At 59.3% G+C, this 19790-nt stretch overlaps 3 protein-coding genes across 7 annotated transcripts; 1 reads left to right on the top strand and 2 right to left on the bottom strand.

Moving 5' to 3' along the window:
- Positions 1-224: 224 nt before the first annotated feature.
- Positions 225-10499, bottom strand: DDHD2 (DDHD domain containing 2). 2 transcript variants are annotated; one of them, XM_039388068.1, is made up of 17 exons: positions 10211-10499; positions 8729-8919; positions 8071-8160; positions 7622-7742; positions 6721-6810; positions 5635-5770; positions 4845-5053; positions 4383-4516; positions 4123-4242; positions 3833-3928; positions 3626-3754; positions 3377-3532; positions 3196-3298; positions 2949-3113; positions 2417-2579; positions 2026-2137; positions 225-1751 (listed from the first exon to the last, which is right to left on the bottom strand). In XM_039388068.1, the coding sequence occupies exons 1-16, from the start codon at positions 10386-10388 to the stop codon at positions 2047-2049; spliced, it is 2172 nt and encodes a 723-aa protein (XP_039244002.1). In that variant the 5' UTR covers positions 10389-10499; the 3' UTR covers positions 225-1751; positions 2026-2046. The 2 variants fall into 2 exon arrangements, with proteins under 2 accessions (XP_039244002.1, XP_027600634.1); XM_027744833.2 differs by having other exon boundaries at positions 4383-4453; positions 10211-10498.
- Positions 10500-13076: 2577 nt separating this feature from the next.
- Positions 13077-19680, bottom strand: BAG4 (BAG cochaperone 4). Of its 4 annotated transcripts, none has more exons than XM_027744844.2 (4): positions 19436-19680; positions 15566-15805; positions 15070-15312; positions 13077-14408 (listed from the first exon to the last, which is right to left on the bottom strand). In XM_027744844.2, exons 2-4 carry the CDS (start codon positions 15800-15802, stop codon positions 13941-13943), a joined length of 948 nt encoding a protein of 315 aa, XP_027600645.1. In that variant the 5' UTR covers positions 15803-15805; positions 19436-19680; the 3' UTR covers positions 13077-13940. The 4 variants fall into 4 exon arrangements, with proteins under 4 accessions (XP_027600645.1, XP_027600644.1, XP_027600646.1 ...); XM_027744843.2 differs by lacking the exon at positions 19436-19680 and adding an exon at positions 19373-19385; XM_027744845.2 differs by lacking the exon at positions 19436-19680 and adding an exon at positions 16962-16999.
- On the top strand, positions 17175-19129 carry LSM1 (LSM1 homolog, mRNA degradation associated). Its single transcript, XM_027744850.2, has 4 exons — positions 17175-17273; positions 17446-17514; positions 18100-18215; positions 18685-19129. The coding sequence occupies exons 1-4, from the start codon at positions 17228-17230 to the stop codon at positions 18853-18855; spliced, it is 402 nt and encodes a 133-aa protein (XP_027600651.1). The 5' UTR covers positions 17175-17227; the 3' UTR covers positions 18856-19129.
- Positions 19681-19790: the final 110 nt, after the last annotated feature.

The following is a 19790-nucleotide window of genomic DNA, read 5'->3' as shown; positions in this document are numbered from 1 at the left end:
CATAGACAAGGTGTGGTTTGATCAAGTGTCTGTGTGTGCAAACAGCACAGGTGAGGCTGTAGCAGAGTGAGGCAGATGAGTCAGTAATGAAACACTGCCCCATCAGCTGCAATTTGGGCCCTCTGACCCTGCAGCTTCAACAGAAATACAGAAATAGCTTTACTTTCCCCTAAAACTGCACAGGTAAATTCTCCAGTCCCTCCTTCTCCCCCCAGACATGCACGTACCACAGTCATCTACTTATTTATTTTGGCTTTTACTGGAAAAGACATTAAATAACATTTAAAATGTATTTAACTTTTTTTTTTTAACAAAGTGCATAACTTAAAAAGCTGATCATTAGTGTCCCATGTTAAGACTGTTCCTTTTCCTACTCCCGTAGGAGGCTTTAGCCAGCAGTAGTTCAGGTGCCAGCTGAGCAGCTTGGCTGTTCCTGCAGTCAGGTAAAGAACAGCTTCTGTTCCTTGGGAGGGGAGGAGGGATGGAGGCTGCAAACAAAACCCTTCCAGTAGTGCAAATAACGGGCAGTACAAACCAACAGGCTGTGGGAAGAAGGCTCCTTACCCCGTGCAGGGCAAAACTCAGCGGGAGGGAAAGTGGTTTGGCTCTTCTAAAGGCTGCACAGCAACACCTCACGCAGCACTGGAGCCCCAGCCCAGGCACTGAGCCAGCCCAGGGGGGTTTGGTGGCCAGGGAGGGAGCACAGGGGCTCTCTGGCCCTGTCCCCCTCAGAGCAGGGCTCCAAGGCAGCTGCAGACTGAGCTGCCTGCAGAGCTGGTGTCACTGCTGCTGTGCCCAGGCCCTGTGGATCTGGGCTCCGACTTTGCTGGCTGTATTTTGTACATTTAAAGCTAAAAACAACGACTGGAGCGTGGCAGGCGCAAGATCCCTGTGGCCACCTGAGAGCCCCCGGGCCGGCAGCGCTGCTCTGTCCCTGCAGGGCACTGAGGGCTGGCCCAGGCCTCCAGACTGCCCAGGAGCAGCTGCTGTCCCCAGCCTGGCTGCAGTCTGACGTGGAGGTGGAGCTTTCCTCAGGTACAGCTGGGCACTGGCGTGGTCAGCACCGGGGGGAGGCCCCTGGTTTGCCAGGTGGGCTGGGTGAGGGTGGTGGGACGTCACTACCAACACAGCACAGCAGGAGCACGAACATGCCGCTCTCACGACGTGGTTTATGGGGCACCTGCCCGGCACGGCCCAGGGGTGCACAAACATGCAGCAGCAGTGCAGATGAGGGGGGCTGGTGAACAGATCCTGCTGGCTCAGCAGCAGCCTGGGCCCTGGCAGTCCTGGTGCCGGGTGCTCTGTGTGAGCAGTCAGCAATCTCCCCCGCTCCAAGGCTGCTGCAGCCCCCTCCAGGCTGCGTGGTTAAGGCTTTTTGCTCCTCAAGGTCCCAGGCTGTGAGTGTCCTCACTGGGCCAGGAGCAGGGTCAGCCCCTTGGTGGGTTCTGAGCCTGGACAGCTCGTGTGCTGCAGTGCTGGAGGAGCTGGTGTGGGGGCTCACAGGGTGGAGGGTTAAGAGTACACATTGCCACAGGGAGTCACCATGCGGGTTCTGTGTGTGTTCGAGCAGAAGTGTTTTCCCTTGATAGTTTTACCCCCCACCACCCCTACCCAAAATGGAGGAAAATCCATCCTTATCTCCAGGTAGCAGCAAGTACTTGGGAAGCAGCATGCAGGACACGGCAGCAGAGGAGAGAGGAAGGCAGAGAAGAGATCTGGACTTTCCTGGTGAGTACTCAGTGGAATTGGATCTAAGAAAGCAAAAGGAGGACACAGGAATAGCTGCAAGTGAGGCAGCCAGAATCCACCCAGCACAGTCTCCTGGACCCTCCTTGGTTCTCTCCTCTTGGCTGGTGGTGGTCATATGCAGGGAACAGGAAAGAAGCCAAAGGTGCTGACAGGCCAAAGAAAAAATCTGACACAAGTTCCCTGCCTTAGATAAGGGATATTGTTCCCTCGGACAAACCACATCTCCTCTGAGATGTCCTAGGAAATCAGGAAGGGGTTTAGGCAAAGGTGACTTACAGCCAGAACAGCACAGGTTGGTCACTGGCTTCCTTGCAAAGGCTGATCCAGTGTGATGCCTTGTGTCTGGTAGATCTCCTTCAGAACCAGCAGAACTGTGTCCTCTGACTCCCTGGAGAAGAAGGACATGGGGCTTAGAAGGGGATGCTTCCCTGCCCCCTGTCAGGACACGTGTGATGTTTTGGGTAGATGTGGTCTGCAGATGCCCCACGAGGCAAGGAGAACCACACTGGTCTCCTTCCTCTGTCCCTGCCCACCCTCTGTGTGTCTCAGGCAGGAGAAGGTCTTGTTCCCTCAAGTTAAGGCTTTTCTTACTACACAGGCTTTGAGAGTGATGCCATTCTGCTTCACCACACGTGAGTTTGAAGCTCTGATGATCACAAACCCTTACCAGTAGCAGAGATGGCCTTGGAGTGCAAACAGATACTCGTTGAAGCTCTCTATTGGCTTCTCCTGCAGCACGTAGTCGATGCGGTTCCCCCCGTTCAGCCTCCCCACGTTAATGAGCGGGGCCTCTTCCTTCACTGCTGCAGGGGACTCCTCTGGCTTTGTGTCTGCAGGAACGAGGAGCAGCGTGGTTCAGCCACGGGGCACCAGCAACCATGACAATACAGGCAGCTGAATTCAGTGCCTGGAAACAGTAGTGCAAGAGACAGCCAGAGCAGGGGGACAGGCTTGGCAGGCTTAAAAAGTAGAGTGGTGTGCTGAGACCCGCCAGAAAACTCCTTCATCAGGCACTAACAGGGGAAGGCCACAGCATTTGGGGACAGCCAGGTGCACCCACAGCCCAAAGGCAGCGCCTTTGCTGGGCACAGACGAGGGGCAGCGTGGCTGTGGGGAGCCCGAGCACATGCTGCTCCACGGGCAGCTCCCAAGGCTGCATCCCCACCTCCCCTCTGCCCAGTGCACCCCCTGGCACTGACCTGGCTGCTTCTCTGTGCCAGCCTCTGCCTCTGCTTCGGCGTCGGTGCTCCTGGCCTCCAGGGCTGGCACTGGGGCGCGGGTGAAGGACTGCCAGGCCACCCTCAGCGACCCCAGCAAGTTGTTCTTCAGGTCCACGCTCATGCGTGTCAGCCCTTCCTTCAGCTCTGCAAGGCAGGAGGGGGGTGGGTGTGGGGCTGGGGGCTGCAGCAGCCCTGGGCCGGGGGACAGGGGCTGCCTGTGCCCTACCGAGGTGCATCCTCTTCCTGCCCTTGTGGTGGGGCAGCAGCATGGGCTCGAACTCCAGGTCTGGGACGATCATGGGCTCGATCCGATAGGCAACGGGGTCAAACTGCACAGAGGAGAGGACAGTGAGCAGGGCTCGTGCTCCCCGTGTCTCAGGCAGGGCGGCTCTGGTTCTTGTACCTACGGGGTGGAAGATGTTGAAAAAGCCTTTGCAGGTGGGCAGGCTGTAGTTCGGGTCGATGCGCTTCACTCCTCGCACTGTGAGGAACATCCCGATGGGAGACCCGAAGGCAAAGAAGATGGTGGGCTTGTAGTTCAGCTGGGGGTAGTTTGCTGAGACCTGGGAAAGAGGGAGGTTCGGATTTGTTCCTGAGATGAGCTCTGTGCTGGTGTTACGAGGGCCTCGTGGGTGCAGTCAGAGCTCAGCTGTCACCTGTCCTAGGCCAACGTCCCTGTACTGGCAGTTCCCAACACCCTCTGTGCTCTCTGGGTCGTGCTGTGACGGGGACCCCGGCTCAGCTCTGCGCTCCTCGCCGTGCCTGGGAGCTGCTGAGCTCTGATCCTGCAGCAACATAAAGGGGTCCTTGTGTGAGAGGGATGGGATGTGATGGGATGAGCATAAGCTGTGCAGAAAACAAACCTGTGTGTCTGCCTTGGAGCTGATGTAATGGAGTATCTTCATTCTTGGTCCTAAGGGAATTCCCATTTCTTTAAGGTTGTTCTCTGTGCACAAGAACTGGAAAATATGCAAGGCAGGTGTTAGTCCAGGAGCAGAGGTGTGGTGAGGTGTCTGTTCTCTGGGATTTTGTTCATCCTCAGATACATTTCATGTGTGAGTGACTCAGTACCAGAAGATGTGCAGTGGTGGAATGATGGGGAAGAAAAGCAAGGAAGAGCCACAAGAGCCAGTAAAACAGGGGAGCTCCTTACCAGTGCTTGCCTGTCCATTTTCTCCTTCTCAAAAACATCACAATACTCAGACAGCTCCAGGTTCTTCAGAATTTCTTTTACTTCCTTAATACCCCCATTGCTTGAGGTTGTCGTGGACCCCTGTGAACACATCCATTCGGGATCACGCTTTTTGCTCACTAATCTGCACGCTGGGGGGTCTCCCCCTTCCCCCTGCAACCCAGAAGTGTGGGGTCGGTGACCCCCTGGATCCAAGGACCCCCGGAGAGCCCAGGCTGTACCTGTGCACTGTGCTCCTCCTCCTCGGGGTCAGCCTTCTGGTTCGTCAGGAGATCAAACAGAATGAGCGACCCTGCGAACAGGCGCGGGCAGAGCGTCAGCGTCACGGTGGGGAAGAGCCCGAGCCAGCTCCTTGCTGGGAGGGAAGAGCAGCACCCTGGACTTTTCATTCAGGACAAGGGGCAATGGCTTTAAACTGACGCAAGACAGGCTGAGTTAGATGTCAGGAAGAAATTCTTTACTCAGTGGGGAGGTTGCCCAGAGAAGCTGCAGCTGCCTCATCCCTGGAAGTGTCCAAGGCCAGGTTGGACGAGGCTTGGAGCAACCTGGTGTCCCTGCCCATGGTAGGGAGGTTGGAATGAGAAGATCCTTAAGGTCATTTCCCCCCAAAGCATTGTATGATTCTACCCTCCCTGCTCCCCTGGCACGGGGATGCTCATGGGACCTGTGGGTGAGCCCCTTACCTAGGCTGTGCCCCGCGATGGAGACCCCCCCCTTGAAGAGCGGGTTCCTCTGCATGAAGAGCTGGTGCAGGCGGTTCATCTCCGAGGCCACTGTGTCCACGATGGTCTGGCAGTAGGTGGAGCTGTTGTAGAAGAACACGTCCAGGATGGTGTCGTTGATGAAGTGACGCAGGCGGTTGATGCTGGGCAGTGTGATCCGCTCCAGGTCACTGCAGGGGAAAGGGAAGAGGGAGTTGCAGCTGAGGATGCCAGGGAACCCCACCAGGCTTCTAAAGCAAAATGTAAGTTGAGAGCAGGACTGACACCGCCTCCAAGGACGTGTGTTGTAATTCAGGCCCTCGGCACATGCTGAGACCAAAAGGAGAGCACAGCCCGTGCTCTTACATTCCAAGAATAAAGAGCCTGTCCTTTCTTCCCCAGGAGCCTGGCCTGCTCTCTGCCCTTCCTGGGACACTGCAGAGCAGTGCTCGAGTGCAGACACTGGGTACTTGGTTCCCAGAGGCCTTTAGAAGGTGTGGATGTCCACAGTCCCTCCCGGTATCAGCCAGGGAGAGGCAGAAGCCTCTGCTCTTCGGTGCTGATGGGAGCAGGCGCCTGCTGTGCGCTGCAGAATGGCTGCAGGGAGGGGGCCTGGGGGTCCCCATCTGTCCTGCTCACCCCTAAACACTCACAGCTTTCCCTCCACTTTTCCAACAGAAAAAGTGGTGTTTCCAGGGAAGAGGAGGCCGCCTGTGCACATTTCCATCCCCACGGACACGGGCCCTGGAGGAGGTGCCTGTGGGACACTTACACGTCCACACCAGTGGAGTGGAGGGAGCTGTGCCAGTTCACGGGCAGGAACTCCACCCGGCCGACCTGCTGCTGCTCCTGGGCCTTCCTGAAGTGTGCCTGCAGCATGCTCAGGGACACGTTCCTGAAGTCATTCACTGGAAAAGAGATGAACTCTTACGGAGATCCATCACGCCCCAGGGCCAGCCCGTGGCACCAACACCACTTAATACGATAAAAGATCATTACGGGGAAATCCCACCAGGGTCTTTAATCTGCTGCTGCTCCCCTAAGTCCCTGAATCTTTAACTGAGATCAGGGGAGGCTTCATGTCCTGTCACGTGTGTTTACTGGATTTTGCTGTCCCATCTGTACCTCCTTCACATGGGCAGAGCCCAGCAGTCAGGATAAAGTACTTTTAGAAATTTATAAAAAATAACTCTGTTGTGGAGATGCCTGTGCAGGAATCATAAGGGAGGAGATGAACTTGTAAGGACTCAGTTCTGAGGCAGAAAGGCTGATTTCCCTCATTTCAAATGTTCAGCAGCCTTGAAATAGTTTCATCAGCAGGCCACAGAGAAGAACAGCCAGCATTCATAGGAAACACTGTGAAACATCTCAGCTCCCTTGACTTGTACAAGTTAAATCTCGTTGGGCTTCCAGGCAGGTTCAGGGATCACCTGTCCTACAGCACTGAGCAATTCACAGTGAACGGAGTTTTGCTGTCCCAAATCACTCCAGAGAATGTGATGCTGCTGCCTGTGGGACCTCACCCAGCGAGATTAACCCGCAGCAATGGATTGAGCAGGCTACTAATTAGTTTAGCAGGTTTAGACAGGTACTCGGAAAATCCGTATCTGATTTGGGAAACTCACTATTTGGAGCAGCAGCAGCAGAACACTGACGAGCAGTGGCTGCCCAAACCTTTCCAGAAGGCGGGATTTGGTGGGTTAGTGAACGTTCCATTCGCACTCCCCACAGTCAGCAGGGGTGACCGTGCAGCCTGCCAACGTGCCGGGATGGTGTGATGCACCCTGACAGCGTTTCCCAGCGTCCAGGATGAGGTTTTTCCTGGCTCGGCCGGGCCGGGCTCCCAGCCCACACCTACCGCACTGCACGATGCTGCGGAAGCGGATGTCGCAGGCCGGGCCGATCCCGTGCACCACGAACACCAGGTGGTCGATCTGCAGGGGCTCTCCTGAGGAGGGAAGGGCAGCTCAGGGCACGGAGGCAGAGGGGCTCATCCCCCTCCTGTCACCACCCTCGCTCCGGGGGGAATGGATGCTCCCGGCAGTTCAGCCCCACCCGTGGGGCACATCCAGCACAAGGAAGGGCAGGACCAGGAGGTCTCTGTCCAGCTGCCCCGTGCCCAGCCCACTCCGATGAGCTACTGGGCCCCATGGAGCTGCATCTCCCAGGTAGGCCCCAGGTGGAGTTAGGACTTGTCTCTACTTCCCACTCACGTTAGTTTGCATACGTGCCTTCCTGAGGACAGGCATGCATGGATAATGCAGGGGTTAGACAGGAGTAACTGCCCATCCTCCCCACAGGGACAAGTCCTGAGGCCTGACTGGGAGCCCAGGGCAGCTGGGAGGGGGCAGAGCCGACACTCAGCTTCAGAGATGGGGAGAACACGTGCCCCAGAGAGTCACCAGAACGCAGGTAAGTGATAAACCCCTGTGTCCCTACCAGGGAAACAAACTCTCCTCCTGTACAAACACAGATGCCAAGACCTCAGGGGTAATTTCAGGCACTGCAGAGCTTCCAACAGCTCTGTCTCCATGCAGGAGCTGCAAGCTCACTGCCTTCCCCCCTCTCACTGCCTCTGTGTGTTCACTGATGGCACAGCTCACTGGTGCTGGGGAGGTTGTTGGAACCATTCGGGGCACCAAGTGTTTAGATGTGCACTTCAATGAAAGGATCATGGGAGCTTCTGTCAGTCTTTTTGAGTGCACTGGTTGGAAAACACTGCATAGCTCTGGATGGGTGGAAGGGAGGAGCGAGCTCACCGTTGGGGATCTCCACAGCGATGTTCTCCACTCCTCTCTTCACAGTCCGGGGTCGACCTTGTTCCGTGGGAGTGGAGACCCAGTCGTCGGAGCTGGCGACAGGATGGTAGTGCACCATCAGCTGGGAAACAAGAAGAGCCTGTCAGTGACCCTGGTGGAGCAGAGAGAGCTTTGGCTGCAGCAGCTGCCGGGTGACACGGGCTGGTACCAGACTGCACTGGGCCGAGCCCACTGCACAAAGAGGTGTTGAGAGGAAACGTGAAGGAAATGCCAGACTTTTCTGGCACTGCCCTCTCCTGTGCACAGGCAGGTGAGGGGAATGCCTCTGGGACAAACCCATTCCTCAGCAGACATGGTTGAAGGGAACAGCACAAAGCCAGAGCACAAAGCAAGACCTGCAGAGACCCAAGGGGGTGTTCTCGCTGGTCAGCACATCAGGCCCTGCTCACCTTTGGGTTGTGCAGGATAATAACTTCTCTGCTGGGGGACTCCAGCTTCTTCTTCCACTCATCCAGGGTCACGGCAATCATGTAAGCTTCCTACAGAAGAGAACACCCTCTGTGAGTCAGCTGGCAATACTCCCATGAATGTTCAACCTCTTGAGACATTCCCCACCCAGTTTTCGGGATATCTTATCAACATTTTGCGAAAGTGGCAGAGAAATCAGCTGGAGGAGCAGCAGGGTCATCCCAGGATCACCTGCTGAGGGTGTCTAAGAACCTCCCCCCTTTGACAGCAGCAGCGTCAGTCTTCCCCATCAACTTGAAACTGTATTTTTGGCACGTCAGAACAGAGATTATTGCAATGCTGTGTGTTTTTACGCATACATCTCTATCCCTACACATGCATCTTCCCAAAGCAGAGCCTGATGCTGAGGGTGTCGCAGGAGGATGAGCTGCAGCCCGACGAGGGCAGGGGACGGGGAGGCCACAGCAGTGCTCACAGTTCCATTAATCAGCTGCAGGAAGGCCGTGCCAAAGCCTCTTTGGAGTTCGTGTCCTCAGGCCTGACTATGGCGCCAGTGGCCCCATATGGGGTTTGGGACATCAGGGCCGGTGTGTGACAAGGAGAGGCCAAGATGGAAACCAACAGGAAAGGTGTGTTTACCTCCAGTTCCTCGCTGAAGGACTCCGAGTAGGGAATATACTTATTGTCCTTGTCTCCCTTGTAAAACCAGGTGCAGCGACGCACTTCGGACACCTCCTCCTGCCAGTACACGGCCACGCGCTGCCGCTGCTTCAGGTGCACGTCGTACCTGCCCCCCGACGTCGGGACAACCACATCCTCCTGGTCCTTCCCTGTGGAACCAAGGCCTGGAATTAACCGCCAGAGGCCCGGAGCAGGGCGCTCCCAGGAGGCTGTAACGTGCCAGAGGGACGAGGCCAGAGCACAGCAGGTCTGAGCCACGGCAGCAGGCACCAGCACTGCCCACAGCCAAGCCCCGAGAGCAGCATCGGGGCATCCTGGGAGAGATGCCCCAAGCCAAACGTCCCCTGGAGGCAGAAGGTAAGATGAAGGCATTAACTGTCCTTGTCTCTGGTTTGGGCCCAGGCTTACATGGCCTCTTCCTGCCTTGCTTAGAGTACAAGTGAATTTGTGGCCTGGAAAGTGCGTTGTGTAATGGTGGGGGTGCACCTGGGTCTCTAAATCATCCCCCTCCCGGAGAACTCCACACTGACCCCAATAGGGACCTCAAATCCTGTGAACTTCCCTGCCTTTTGGCTCTGCCCCTGGGCTGGGCTGGTGGCACAGTGCCCCATGCCAGGCTGGGCTGTGGCACTGGGGGCGGGCAGCACGACCTCTAATCCAAAACTTCCTGGGCGAGGGAGGACGGAAGCCAAACCTTGGGCAATCGGAGCTTTGCCCGCGGCAGCAGCGGGTGGCACAGATGGTGACATCTGGCACACGGGGGCCTCAGTGCAGGGCTCGGAGCTGACCCCCGACCCCTGCTCCTCCCAGAGCAGGCACAGCTCCACACTTCCCCACGAGGGGAATCCCCCAGCAGAATTCCTGCCATCCTCCTAGCATTCTCCCAGCCTCACCAGAGGATGCTTTGCACTGTGATTATGTATAATTTAGAGCAGTATCAATTGAACACAGTCAGACCATTTGATGCATCCAAACAGCTCGGTTATTGGGAGCCAGGCACGTGGCCAAAAAAAAGTTCCAATTTAAATTTCCCCGAAGGAAAACCTGGCATCCCAGGTGGAAGCCATGGATGTGTCCAGGGAATTTTTCCCTGGTACCCAGACAGTGTTTACCCGGAGCACACACCTGATGCTCCCCCATTGACCTCACCAGGCCTGTTCTTTACACCGATTTAAGAGCAGGGACCTGAGATGTAAAACCAAAGGGCGACTGACAGATAGTGGTGGTGGGAGCTGGAGGCCGGGGGTGCCGTGGGACCCCCACCCTTAGGGGGGTGGATGGATGGTGGGAGCTGGAGGCCGGGGGTGCCGTGGGACCCCCACCCGAGGGGTGGGTGTATGGCGGGAGCTGGACACTGGGGACGCCGTGGGACCCCCACCCGCGGCGGGTGGGCTCTGCCCGCGCTCCCGGCCCCAGCCCAGCCCGGCCCACCCCCCTTACCTGCGCCGTGCGCCTCCTCCAGCCGCTCCGAGTCCTGCGCGCTGAAGGGGACCCACCGCTCCCGCGAGTCCGTGACCTTGCAGTAGAACCAGTGCGGAACCACCGCCTCGTACCGCCCGCCGGGCTCGGGCTCCGGGGGCTCGGCCGGGGGCGGCCGGGGCGGCTCCTGCGCCGACATCGGAGCTGCTGCGCGGGGGTCCCGCCGCCCCCCGGGGGCTCCGCGGATCGCGCCCTGCGGGGGGACCCGGCCCCGCCGCCCGGCCCCGACCGGCTCCGGCCCCGCTGCCCCGGCGGCTGCTGCGGCGGCGCGGCCCGGCCCGGGCGGCAGCGCAGCCTCGGCTCCGGCCCCGGCGACCGCCCAGCCCGGGGCGGTGCTGCCCGCGGCCCCCCCCGCTGCCGTCACGGCCGGGGCGGAGCGGGGACTGCCCGCAATCCCTGCCCGCAATCGCTGCCTGCAATCCCTGCCTGCGGCTCTTGCCCATGGTCCCTGCCCGTGACCCTTGCCCCTGTTCCCTGCCGGTGTTCCCTGCCCCTGTTCCCTGCCGGTGTTCCCTGCCCCTGTTCCCTGCCCCTGTTCCCTGCCCCTGTTCCCTGCCCCTGTTCCCTGCCTGCAGACACCACCGCTGGCAGTGACCCCGGCGGGTCCGCGCCCAAGCGCCGTCGCGGGCAGTGCCAGCGCTGGCCGGGACTGTCCGGAGCCCTTCTCCCGGGCGGGTCACTCCAGCCCCGAGCCGGGTGCGGGGCCGGGGGTGCGCGGTGCTGGCGCAGCATCACCGGGAAGCCCCTGCCTTCATGCCAGCTGCCTCCCACGTGCGGCAGGGACAAACACTCGAGCATGGGGTGATCTGCAGCAGAAACCACGAGGCGCTGATTTAATGTTTGTTTTTCAGTCCCTCTGTGACCCTTTGGCCTCGGTGGTGATTGAGAAACCCTCTGCCGAGGCCAGGCGCTGCTGGAGAAGCAACGGGGGCAACCCCAGAGTAAGTTTGGTTTCTGTAGAGATGGGCCCTATGATAAACAGAGACAGACTTTCTAATTTGGGTTTTGAGATGTGGGTGGATGCTGCAAGATAAACCAGTTGCCAGGAACTCCCATCCCAGAGCTCACTTCCACCACGGCAGAGACTGGCGAGGAAAACTGAAGGGCCAGGAGTGCTAAATTTCCCATCTCTGCAGATGGAGAGCAAACGGCTGCAAACCTTGTCCGTGCAGGGCCCACACCAGTCAGTGCTGACACAGCTCCTGCCCGGGCTGCTGGGCAGAGACTGACTCTGTTGGGATCATCTGCCCAAGCCATGACCCACTTTGGTCCCGTGTGAAGGAGGTGGAGGCAGCGGAGACGGATGTGGTTACAGCAGCTGGAGTTTCGTGCAGGCTGAGTGCAGGAGGTGTGCCCTGATCCCTTTTCTCAGCTCAGCTCAGGTGTGGGGTAACACAGAACGCACCCAGGGACGCCCGAAGGTCACACGTAGCCAGGCCATCCCACAGAGCTGTTCAAATTCCCTGCAATGATAACCTGCTCTTCCAGCCCACTTAACGTTCCCTCCTGTGCTTTTCACTAGGGATTTACATAACCCTCTGCCAAGGAGGCAGGAACAGGAAATATTGTTCAGGAATACGTTACCTGGATGGGTTCAGCACCAAAACAGCTTCCTCCTTCCTCCCAGGTTTTCCCTGGTTTGGATGCCGCACACATACCTGCAGTTCTTCTCACCCTGTTCTTAGCAGGTCACCACAGCACAGGGACCTTTGTCCTGTCCCCAGAGTGCTGGGGACACAGCAGCCACCTGCACAGCATGTCCCTCTCTCCTGGCTCCCTGCATTGCAGTGCTGAGTGTGAGGCACCAGGATTGCTCCACACTCCTCCTCACACAGCTGGGATCTACCTGCCTCCTCTCCCTGGCAACAGAGAGGAGGGAAATGGGGATTGGAGCAGACAGGAGGCGATAAACAATGCAGAGTTGTTCCTGATGGGATTCGTGCTACTGAAACAAACACAGAAAACGGTTTCAGCCAGCTCCAGGGATTTTAGGCTGACAGCTGCTGGCTGCCCAGGACATGGGGGAATGGTTTCAAACTCAGAGAGAGCAGGTTTAGATTGAATATTATGAAAAATTTTTTCCCTGTCAGAGTGGTGAGGCCCTGGCACAGACTGCCCAGGGAAGCTGTGGCTGCCCCATCCCTGGGAGTGTCCAAGGCCAGGTTGGACAGGGCTCAGACATCCTGCTCTAGTGGAAGGTGTCCCTGCCCATAGCAGAGGGGTTGCAACTAGATGAGATTTAAAGTCCTTTCCAAACCAAACCATTCCATGATTCTATGATTAACACAGCCACAGGCAGATAACAGGCTGCAAGCATGGAATAGCTCAGCCTGGCTGCTCCCTCTTGACAGGACAAGATGAAACAGCAGCTGAGTCTTTCCCTGTCCCAGCTCCCTCCCAGCTCACCCCAGACACGGCTGGGTGTGCAGGCTGATCACGTGTGATCACAGACACATCCAACGAGCTCCAGAGGTCAGTCCCATGCCCGCAGCTCTGTCTGGGAATGTGGGGTCTGCTGGGTGCCTCCAGGACATCGGTTGGCTGTCAGCCCCTCAGAGTGCATGGTCAGGGCACTCCTGGCCTCAGGCGTGCCAAAACCCCTTCCAAAACTTGGCCACAGCTCCTGGAGCCACAGCTGGAGGCTCCTGGAGCATCTGCACTGCCTGGGAGGTGATGGGACACACTGACACCCCCAGCCCAGTGTTCTCAGATGTTCCACTCACCCCTGACCTGGGCACCCAGACAGCCCGGCTGGAGTTTTGGTCTGAGTTACACAACCTTCCCCACCACTTCTCTTTAAAGAAAAAGAGACTTTGAGACGTCTCAATTACAAAATAACGTTTAAAACTTGTCAGGGTTTATTAAGTGTCACACACAGCAATGACTCACTGAGCACGTTGTAACCAGGAGGCTGAAACAGGCTGAGCTGTTCCCTCCCCGCTGTGCAGTGGGACACAAAACTCACAGGATGAGAGGGACATTAAACGGGATTTTTACCCAAGTGACCTGGAAATCAATTCCAAACCCCCTGCATCTGTTCTGACATCATTCCTCCGCTTGCACCTCTCCTTTCCAGTGGCAGAACTGGGATTTCCAGTCTGTGTTCCTAAGTCCACAGGGACACCCCAGACTGGCTTCTCACCTCAGAGGAGGAACAGCCCGACGTGATGTGCCAGCACAGTGCCCCCCTCCAGCACTTCGGTGTCACTCCTTGAGTGCACTAAAGCCAAACAACCCCCACGAGGACACACGGGCTTTATGGTGAGGGAGCTGAAGCTGAAAACACAGGCAGTGAGGACAAGCCCTGAGTCTTGGTTGGTGGCTGCACGTTGCAGCACATCTGGCAAGTGTTTAAAGACCGTCTGTGGCTGCAGGAGGCACCCAGAGATTGTGCCTGGTCTGGGGAATTCTGTACACAGCCCCACAGGGCTCCATCCTCAGCCCAGTCCTCTTCAACATCTTCATTAATGACATTTGCTTCTTCAAACCTCTCTCAATTTGTCCTTTGCCAAGTTGTCTGTCAGGGCTGGGCTTCTGGGGTGGCTTTTTTGTGGGTTTGTTTTGATTGTTAACTCAGGGCTTATTGCTATTTTCCATTGTCAGTAGTGCGTAGCAGAAAGAGCTGAGATTTAAGAGAACTGAAACTCTTTGGAACCTCAACAACAGGCCGTGTGTTGTGGCTGATGTGCTTTCACAATCCCTTTCTTTCCAGTTTTTCCAGTATGGCCTGAATTCTGTGGACGGACTCTTTCCTGGCCTGCCGGACACTGTCCTGGCCCCCAGTCTCGATGGAATCCAGCTCCAGCAGCAGCTTGGTCAACATCTCCTCCAGGAGCCGGTAAGATTTATCTGTCTTTTTCCCTACAAACTCATCCACCTCTTCCTCCAGCTGCTCAGCCTGCCCCATGACGTGGAGGATCCTCTGGATCTCGGGCTGGATGGCTGGGGGATTTGCAGGAGGGGGGTCGGCAGGTTTGGCTCCGGGCTCCCGGCTGGCGGGCCGGCGCGGGGCGAGGTCGTACAGCTGGGGCTGGGCACTGTACTGCACCCGGGGCTGGGCCGGCCTGGGCTCCCCCGCCGGCCCCGAGGGCTGCTGGTTCACCTCAGAGTAGTAGCTGTGCTGGCTCGGGCTCTGCTCGGGTCTGTCGTAGGCAGAGTCCTGCGGTCGGAGGGAGAAAACACCCGTAAGAGCATCTCCCTTAAACCCGGGGGGTCTCCACTCTCAGCCTGCACCACGTGTGGGCAGGGCTGGGGAAACTGGGCACAGGGATCTGCACTGCTGGAGCAGAACCCCAGCAAGGGGCACGTGTCTGCAGGAGCAGAGTGAGCCCCTGAACCCTCGTTACCCAGGGACGGGGGAGATGCTGAACAGATTTCAGCACGGTCCCGTTTGGGTAGACCAGAAGATCCTTCTCCACAGGCAACACACTCTGGAGGTGTTCCCAAGGAACAGCAGCCCCTATCCCCAAATCCGCCTCTCAGGGCTGCTGCTCCCTGGGGATCAAACCTCTGGAGAGTCACTTGGCTCCTGATCGAACCCAGACCAAGCCAAATGAACAGACATTTTCCTTCTGATTTTTACTTAAACCCCTCCTCAGCAGGGGATGGCTGTGCCCAAAACAAGCACCTGTAGCTGAACAGCTCTCCCACAGGTCAGTCCCACACTCCCTGCTGGACAATTTCTGATTTTGCTGCTCTTGGACAAGCCAGATGAGGTCTGACCCATTTCCAGACCCACCCCATGATGTCTGGTACCTCCAGTAGTTTACGGAACCACAACTGTGGATTTTGGTCTCCTGTCTGCAAAGAGGTCCCTGTACCTGTGAGTCCCAGGCGGGAGGGTGGGAAGGAGCCCCACTGTTGGTCCAGGACGGGTGTGAGTCGGACACGTACAGGTTCCCGTGCCCTGGGGCCGTGGGCCAGGCGTAACGTGGCTGCACCCCATACACTGAGGGGGGGCCCCACGTGTCCTCTGGGGCTCTGGGCTGTGGCACAGGCCCCTGTGCCGTGACCCCTGCACTGCTGTCTCCGTACGGATACTGCGGGATCGGCATTCCCGGGGTCTGCAAGGAGAGGGGGAACAGGTGTTACCACCAGGGTCGCTCCCAGCACTGCTCCCTCCACACAGCCCTGGGAGCTGAAGGGTGGAGCTGGGGGGGGGGTCAGGCTCTGCTCCCAGGGAACAAGAGACAGGACAAGAGGAAACAGCCTCAAGCTGTTCCAGGGCAGGTTCAGGTTGGACATCCCCCACCACAGCCCCCAAAAAACATCCCACGAACTGCACACACGACCCCGGGGCTGGAGACTGTCCCTTACCTGTGGTGGGGAGTAGCCAGGGACCTGCTGCCTCCGGAGCGCGGAGCCCTCGGCGGGACACTCCGGGGACACGTAGCTCCAAGCGGGAGCGGGTGATGGAGGCCGGTACAGGCCCGTGGGCTCCGGGGGGTAGGGGGCCCGGGGGGGCCCCGAGCAGTAGAACCCCCGTGCCTGGGGCAGGCTGGGGTAGTGTGGGTACGGGGGGCTGTAGGCTCCGTTGGCATAGGGAGAATCCATGGCCTGGAGAGCAGAGGAAAGGTGAGTAGTGGGCATGGACATGGGCAGAGGGGCTCTGGGAACAGGGACTGGCCCTTCCTGCAGCGTTTAACCAGGGGGTTCCTTCAGCCCCGGGCTGATCTCACCCAGTTTTAGGTTCTCCTGGTCTAACCTGGCCGTGCCAGATCTAACACTGAGCTTAACCGTGTCAGCTCAGGGTGCAGCCCCTCACAGGGAGCAGCTCCTGGGAGCATCGACCCCAGCACTGCATCACTGACCAGAGGGTGGAAAACGCTCCAGGAAAGTCCATTTCCCTGCTCATTCTCGCACAGACAGGATGCAAACAGAGGAGCTGTAGCAGCCCCAGGCCTGAGGAGCAGGAGCGCAGCTCCCCGAGCCACAGCTCGTGTGGGTCTGAGAACCTGTGTATGGAAGGTCTGCACGCCCAGGATGTGTTGGGATTTACCTGGATCCATCCCAGTAATGTGTCTATGGAACGTGAGCTTCCACTCAACCATAAAGAGGACGACCAAGCACAGGATTTCAGGAGCTCAGGGATGACTCCCTGTAGCTTTGGGCAAAGCAGCGTTTTGCCCCCGAGCTGCTTCAGGCAGCAGAGACTGCACAACCTGTGTGCCGGGATTTATGGAAGAGCCGGACCAGACCTGCACGTCCCACAGGATAAACCAAACCACAGCCGTGTCTGGAGAGCTCACCCCGCTCTGGGAGGGCAAAGCCTTTCCCTTCGCACAGAATTTGCACAGCGGCCCCAAAAAAGCTCTCGCTGCGATAATCCCAGTAAGGGGTCCGGGAATGCCCATCCAGGGGCTCGGACCCGGGAATGCCCAGCTGTGGGATCGGGTCCGGGAATGCCCAGCCGTGGGATCGGGGCTCTCCCGCTCGCCGAACCGGCCCGGGATGGCGGCATCACCGGGACCGCTGCGCTAAAACACGTGCCCTAGAAACCTCCCCGTGAGTCGGGTCCGCCGGCAGCGCTTCCCCGCGCCCGGGATGGGGCATCTGCGCCCCGTTACGCGCCCGGGGGGCGGAGACCCGCGAACGGAGCCCCGGGAACCCCAAACCGGCGGGGCGCGGGGGCGCCGGGCAGGGGCCGGGGCTGGGGTCGGTGCCGCCCGTCCCGCGGGGCTGTGCCTCGCCCTGCCCGCCCCGTCCCCGTTACCTGCGCGGCCTCCGGCGGGCGGGGGGACCCGGGCGGGCCCGGCGCGGCCGCGCGCCCGCGGCGCTCCATGGCCGCCGCCAATGGCCGCGCCCCGCGCGCGCCCCGCGCCCAATCGGCGCCCGCGCCCCGCCGCCGCCGCCCAATCGGCGCCCGCCCCGCGCGCACGGCTTAAAAGGGGCCGCGCCCCGCGGGGCCCCGCCCGGTTCCGGGGCGGTGGCGGCGGCACCGGCGCATGGCGGCGCTTCCGCTGCGGCGGCGGCACCACCATGAACTACATGCCCGGCACGGCCAGTCTGATCCAGGACATCGACAGTGAGTGCGCCCGCGGTCCTGCCCCCCGCGGGCTGCCCCGACCCCTCTCCCCGCGGGGAGACGCCCCCCGTGGGCTCCGGTCCCCCCGTGGGCTCCGGTCCCCCCGTGGGCTCCGGTCCCCCCGCGCTGTCTCGGGGCCGGGACCGACGCCCCGCTCTCGTTTCCCCCGCAGAGAAGCACCTGGTGCTGCTGCGGGACGGGCGGACGCTCATCGGGTACCTGCGCAGCATCGACCAGTTCGGTACGGCCGGGCCGGGGGCTGCGGGGGGCTGCGGGCACCCCCTGGGGCCGGTCCCGGGCAGGGAGGAGGAGGAAGAGGGGTCCGCGGTGCGTTTTTAGAGCGTGTTCGTGCTGCGGGTCAAACACCCGCCTGTGTGTCGCTTGGTGCTTCTCCCAGAACCGGGAGCTCCCCCCCGTGATTGTGTCCCGCGCTGATGCTCTGGCATCGCTGTTTGGGCAGAAATAGCCCGGGTGATGTTCGCGCTCCGGCCCATCGCTCGCTCCTTGCCAAGAACCTGCAGCACCAACAACGCCCGCCGTCTTCTCCGCTGCCGAAGGCACGAGGGTCTCAGGTGGGCTCAGCCCGGGGGTCTGAGCTCTCTCCCCGCCCTGCCCGCACGGCTGTGGGAGCTGAGGGGGGAGCTGCCGAGGTGGAGAGAGCTGGGGAGACGGTCGGTGCCTTCGGGGGCGCGGCTCAGAGCACCCACCGAGTGGTGGGAGAGCACCATCACCGCCCGGGGGGCTCTGCCTGGTGGGACGGGACACTCGGTGCAGCCGGAAATCACAGCGCAATGTGGATGGTTTTCTGTCTCTCTCGTCGCTGTAGCAAACTTGGTGTTGCACCAGACTGTGGAGCGCATCCACGTGGGCAAGAAGTATGGGGACATCCCTCGGGGCATCTTTGTCGTGAGGGGCGAGAACGTGGTTCTGCTGGGGGAAATTGTAAGTGAACAGCTCGTGCAGCAGCCTGGGACTGAGCTGGGGGCATTTGTGGTCTGTCTGTCTGCTGAGAAATACAGTCACTGTCCTACTGGGGGGCTGGAATTTAAGCCCCCTCCCAGGGCCAGTTCAGGCTGAACCATCACAGAAATACTCCCAGGGTGCAGAGGGCAGAGGTGTCTCCCGTAGCTGAAGCCCATCAGGGATGATGTGAAGGACGAAGAGCAATGTGGGGGAGCTGCAGGGAAACTCCAGCTTCTGTGTGGCATTGCTGGAGGGTGTCATTAGTGGCTGCCTGTCACCTCCCTGCTGGCCCGGGGGTCCCTGCCCGTGTTCCCACTCCTCAGGTGCCTCCAGCACCTCTGTTCGCCGTCACCTCCACCCTTTGATGGCACCTGTGGAAGGTGTGTGGGCACAGGTGTCCTGCGGTCCGGGGTGCTGTGCGGAGCTCAACAGGTCATTTCTCCCGCAGGACCTGGAGAAGGAGAGCGACACACCTCTGCAGCAGGTGTCCATTGAAGAGATCCTGGAGGAGCAGCGGGTGGAGCTGCAGGCCAAGCAGGAGTCGGAGAAGCTGAAGGTGCAGGCGCTGAAGGAGCGGGGCCTGTCGGTGCCGCGGGCGGACACGCTGGACGAGTACTAGAGCTGCTGCCCCTTTGGGGCTCCTGATCCGCCTGTGCAGGGACAGAGCTCCTTGGAAAGGCGGCCTTTATTTTCAGATTGTATTTTCTGTACACAAATCATGCCTTTAGTCTCCTTGCAGAGAAGGAGATGAGGTCTGGCACAACGGCTGGGAGCGAGCGTTTGTGTTCGGGAGGCAAATCGCTGCTCTTTGGGTTTGTTTGCTTTTTCTTCCTCATGTGACTCTGGGCGAGAGTTTTCCTTGAAGTGTAAATAAATCCTTGATCCTGGCATCACTGGTTTTCCAGTGTTCTGGCCCTGGTGTTCTGGTCCCCCCTCTCTCAAGACGAGCACCCCTTGTGCCAACTCGTGTCCCTGCCGGGTGCTGTGCAGGGGGAGCAGGCTTGCTCCAGGGAAAAGCAAGATCCTTCCCTCTGGGATGGGAAAAAGAACCCGGGCACCCCCTGTACCCCAACAAAGATTACCAGCACCCCCCAGCCAGGCTGTGCTGCTCCCCTGCAGCTGAGCCCACTAATTACCTGCTGATGAAGAGCTGCCACACGAGGGGCAGCACAGCCCCTCTGCCTCCAGCCCCTCCTCACCTCAGTGCTCTGGTGGAGCCGGCGCAGCTGCCTCAGGTCGGAACGTCCTTTGCCCCGAGCGTGTCCCGGTGCTGCCAGAGGTAGGAGAGTCCTTGGCTGTGACGTTGGATTGGGGTTGGCTTTGGGCAGCTGCCAGGCTCCGGGAGCCTCCCATGTGTGGGCAGGGAAGGGCAAACCTCGGCAGGGACAATCCCTGTGGAAGCTCAGACCACTTTCCTGGGCAGTGGGGAAGTTCTCTGGGGGGAAGAGTCTGTGCTGGGGGGACGGCAGGAGTTTTGTCTTCCGAAGTGGCTGGTTTCTGTGCAGGACAAGCCCAGCTCCTCTTGCTGGGGCTGAGCAGAGCTGTTCTGGAGAG

This window comes from Pipra filicauda, unplaced genomic scaffold (genome assembly GCF_003945595.2).
Source record: "Pipra filicauda isolate LSUMZ 115617 unplaced genomic scaffold, ASM394559v2 scaffold605_size231112_pilon, whole genome shotgun sequence".
In the NCBI taxonomy this organism is placed as follows: Eukaryota; Metazoa; Chordata; class Aves; order Passeriformes; family Pipridae; genus Pipra; species Pipra filicauda.
Note: the sequence above shows the minus strand (reverse complement) of the source record. Positions and strands in the feature narration are given on the sequence as shown.

Bases quoted from the DNA above. Each gene is read 5' to 3' on its own strand.
- DDHD2 (XM_039388068.1), bottom strand. From the start codon at position 10,388: ATGTCGGCGCAGGAGCCGCCCCGGCCGCCCCCGGCCGAGCCCCCGGAG. The intron at 4,243-4,382 runs GTACAGCCTGGG...ATGTGTTCACAG, and splicing joins AGGAGGAGCACAGTGCACAG to GGGTCCACGACAACCTCAAG. The intron at 2,138-2,416 runs GTAAGGGTTTGT...CTTCTTCTCCAG, and splicing joins CAAGGCCATCTCTGCTACTG to GGAGTCAGAGGACACAGTTC.
- BAG4 (XM_027744842.2), bottom strand. From the start codon at position 15,844: ATGTCCATGCCCACTACTCACCTTTCCTCTGCTCTCCAGGCCATGGAT. The intron at 15,313-15,565 runs GTAAGGGACAGT...CTCTCCTTGCAG, and splicing joins CTGGCTACTCCCCACCACAG to ACCCCGGGAATGCCGATCCC. The intron at 14,409-15,069 runs GTACAGGGACCT...CTCCGACCGCAG, and splicing joins CTCCCGCCTGGGACTCACAG to GACTCTGCCTACGACAGACC.
- LSM1 (XM_027744850.2), top strand. From the start codon at position 17,228: ATGAACTACATGCCCGGCACGGCCAGTCTGATCCAGGACATCGACA. The intron at 17,274-17,445 runs GTGAGTGCGCCC...TTTCCCCCGCAG, and splicing joins TCTGATCCAGGACATCGACA to AGAAGCACCTGGTGCTGCTG. The intron at 17,515-18,099 runs GTACGGCCGGGC...TCGTCGCTGTAG, and splicing joins GCGCAGCATCGACCAGTTCG to CAAACTTGGTGTTGCACCAG.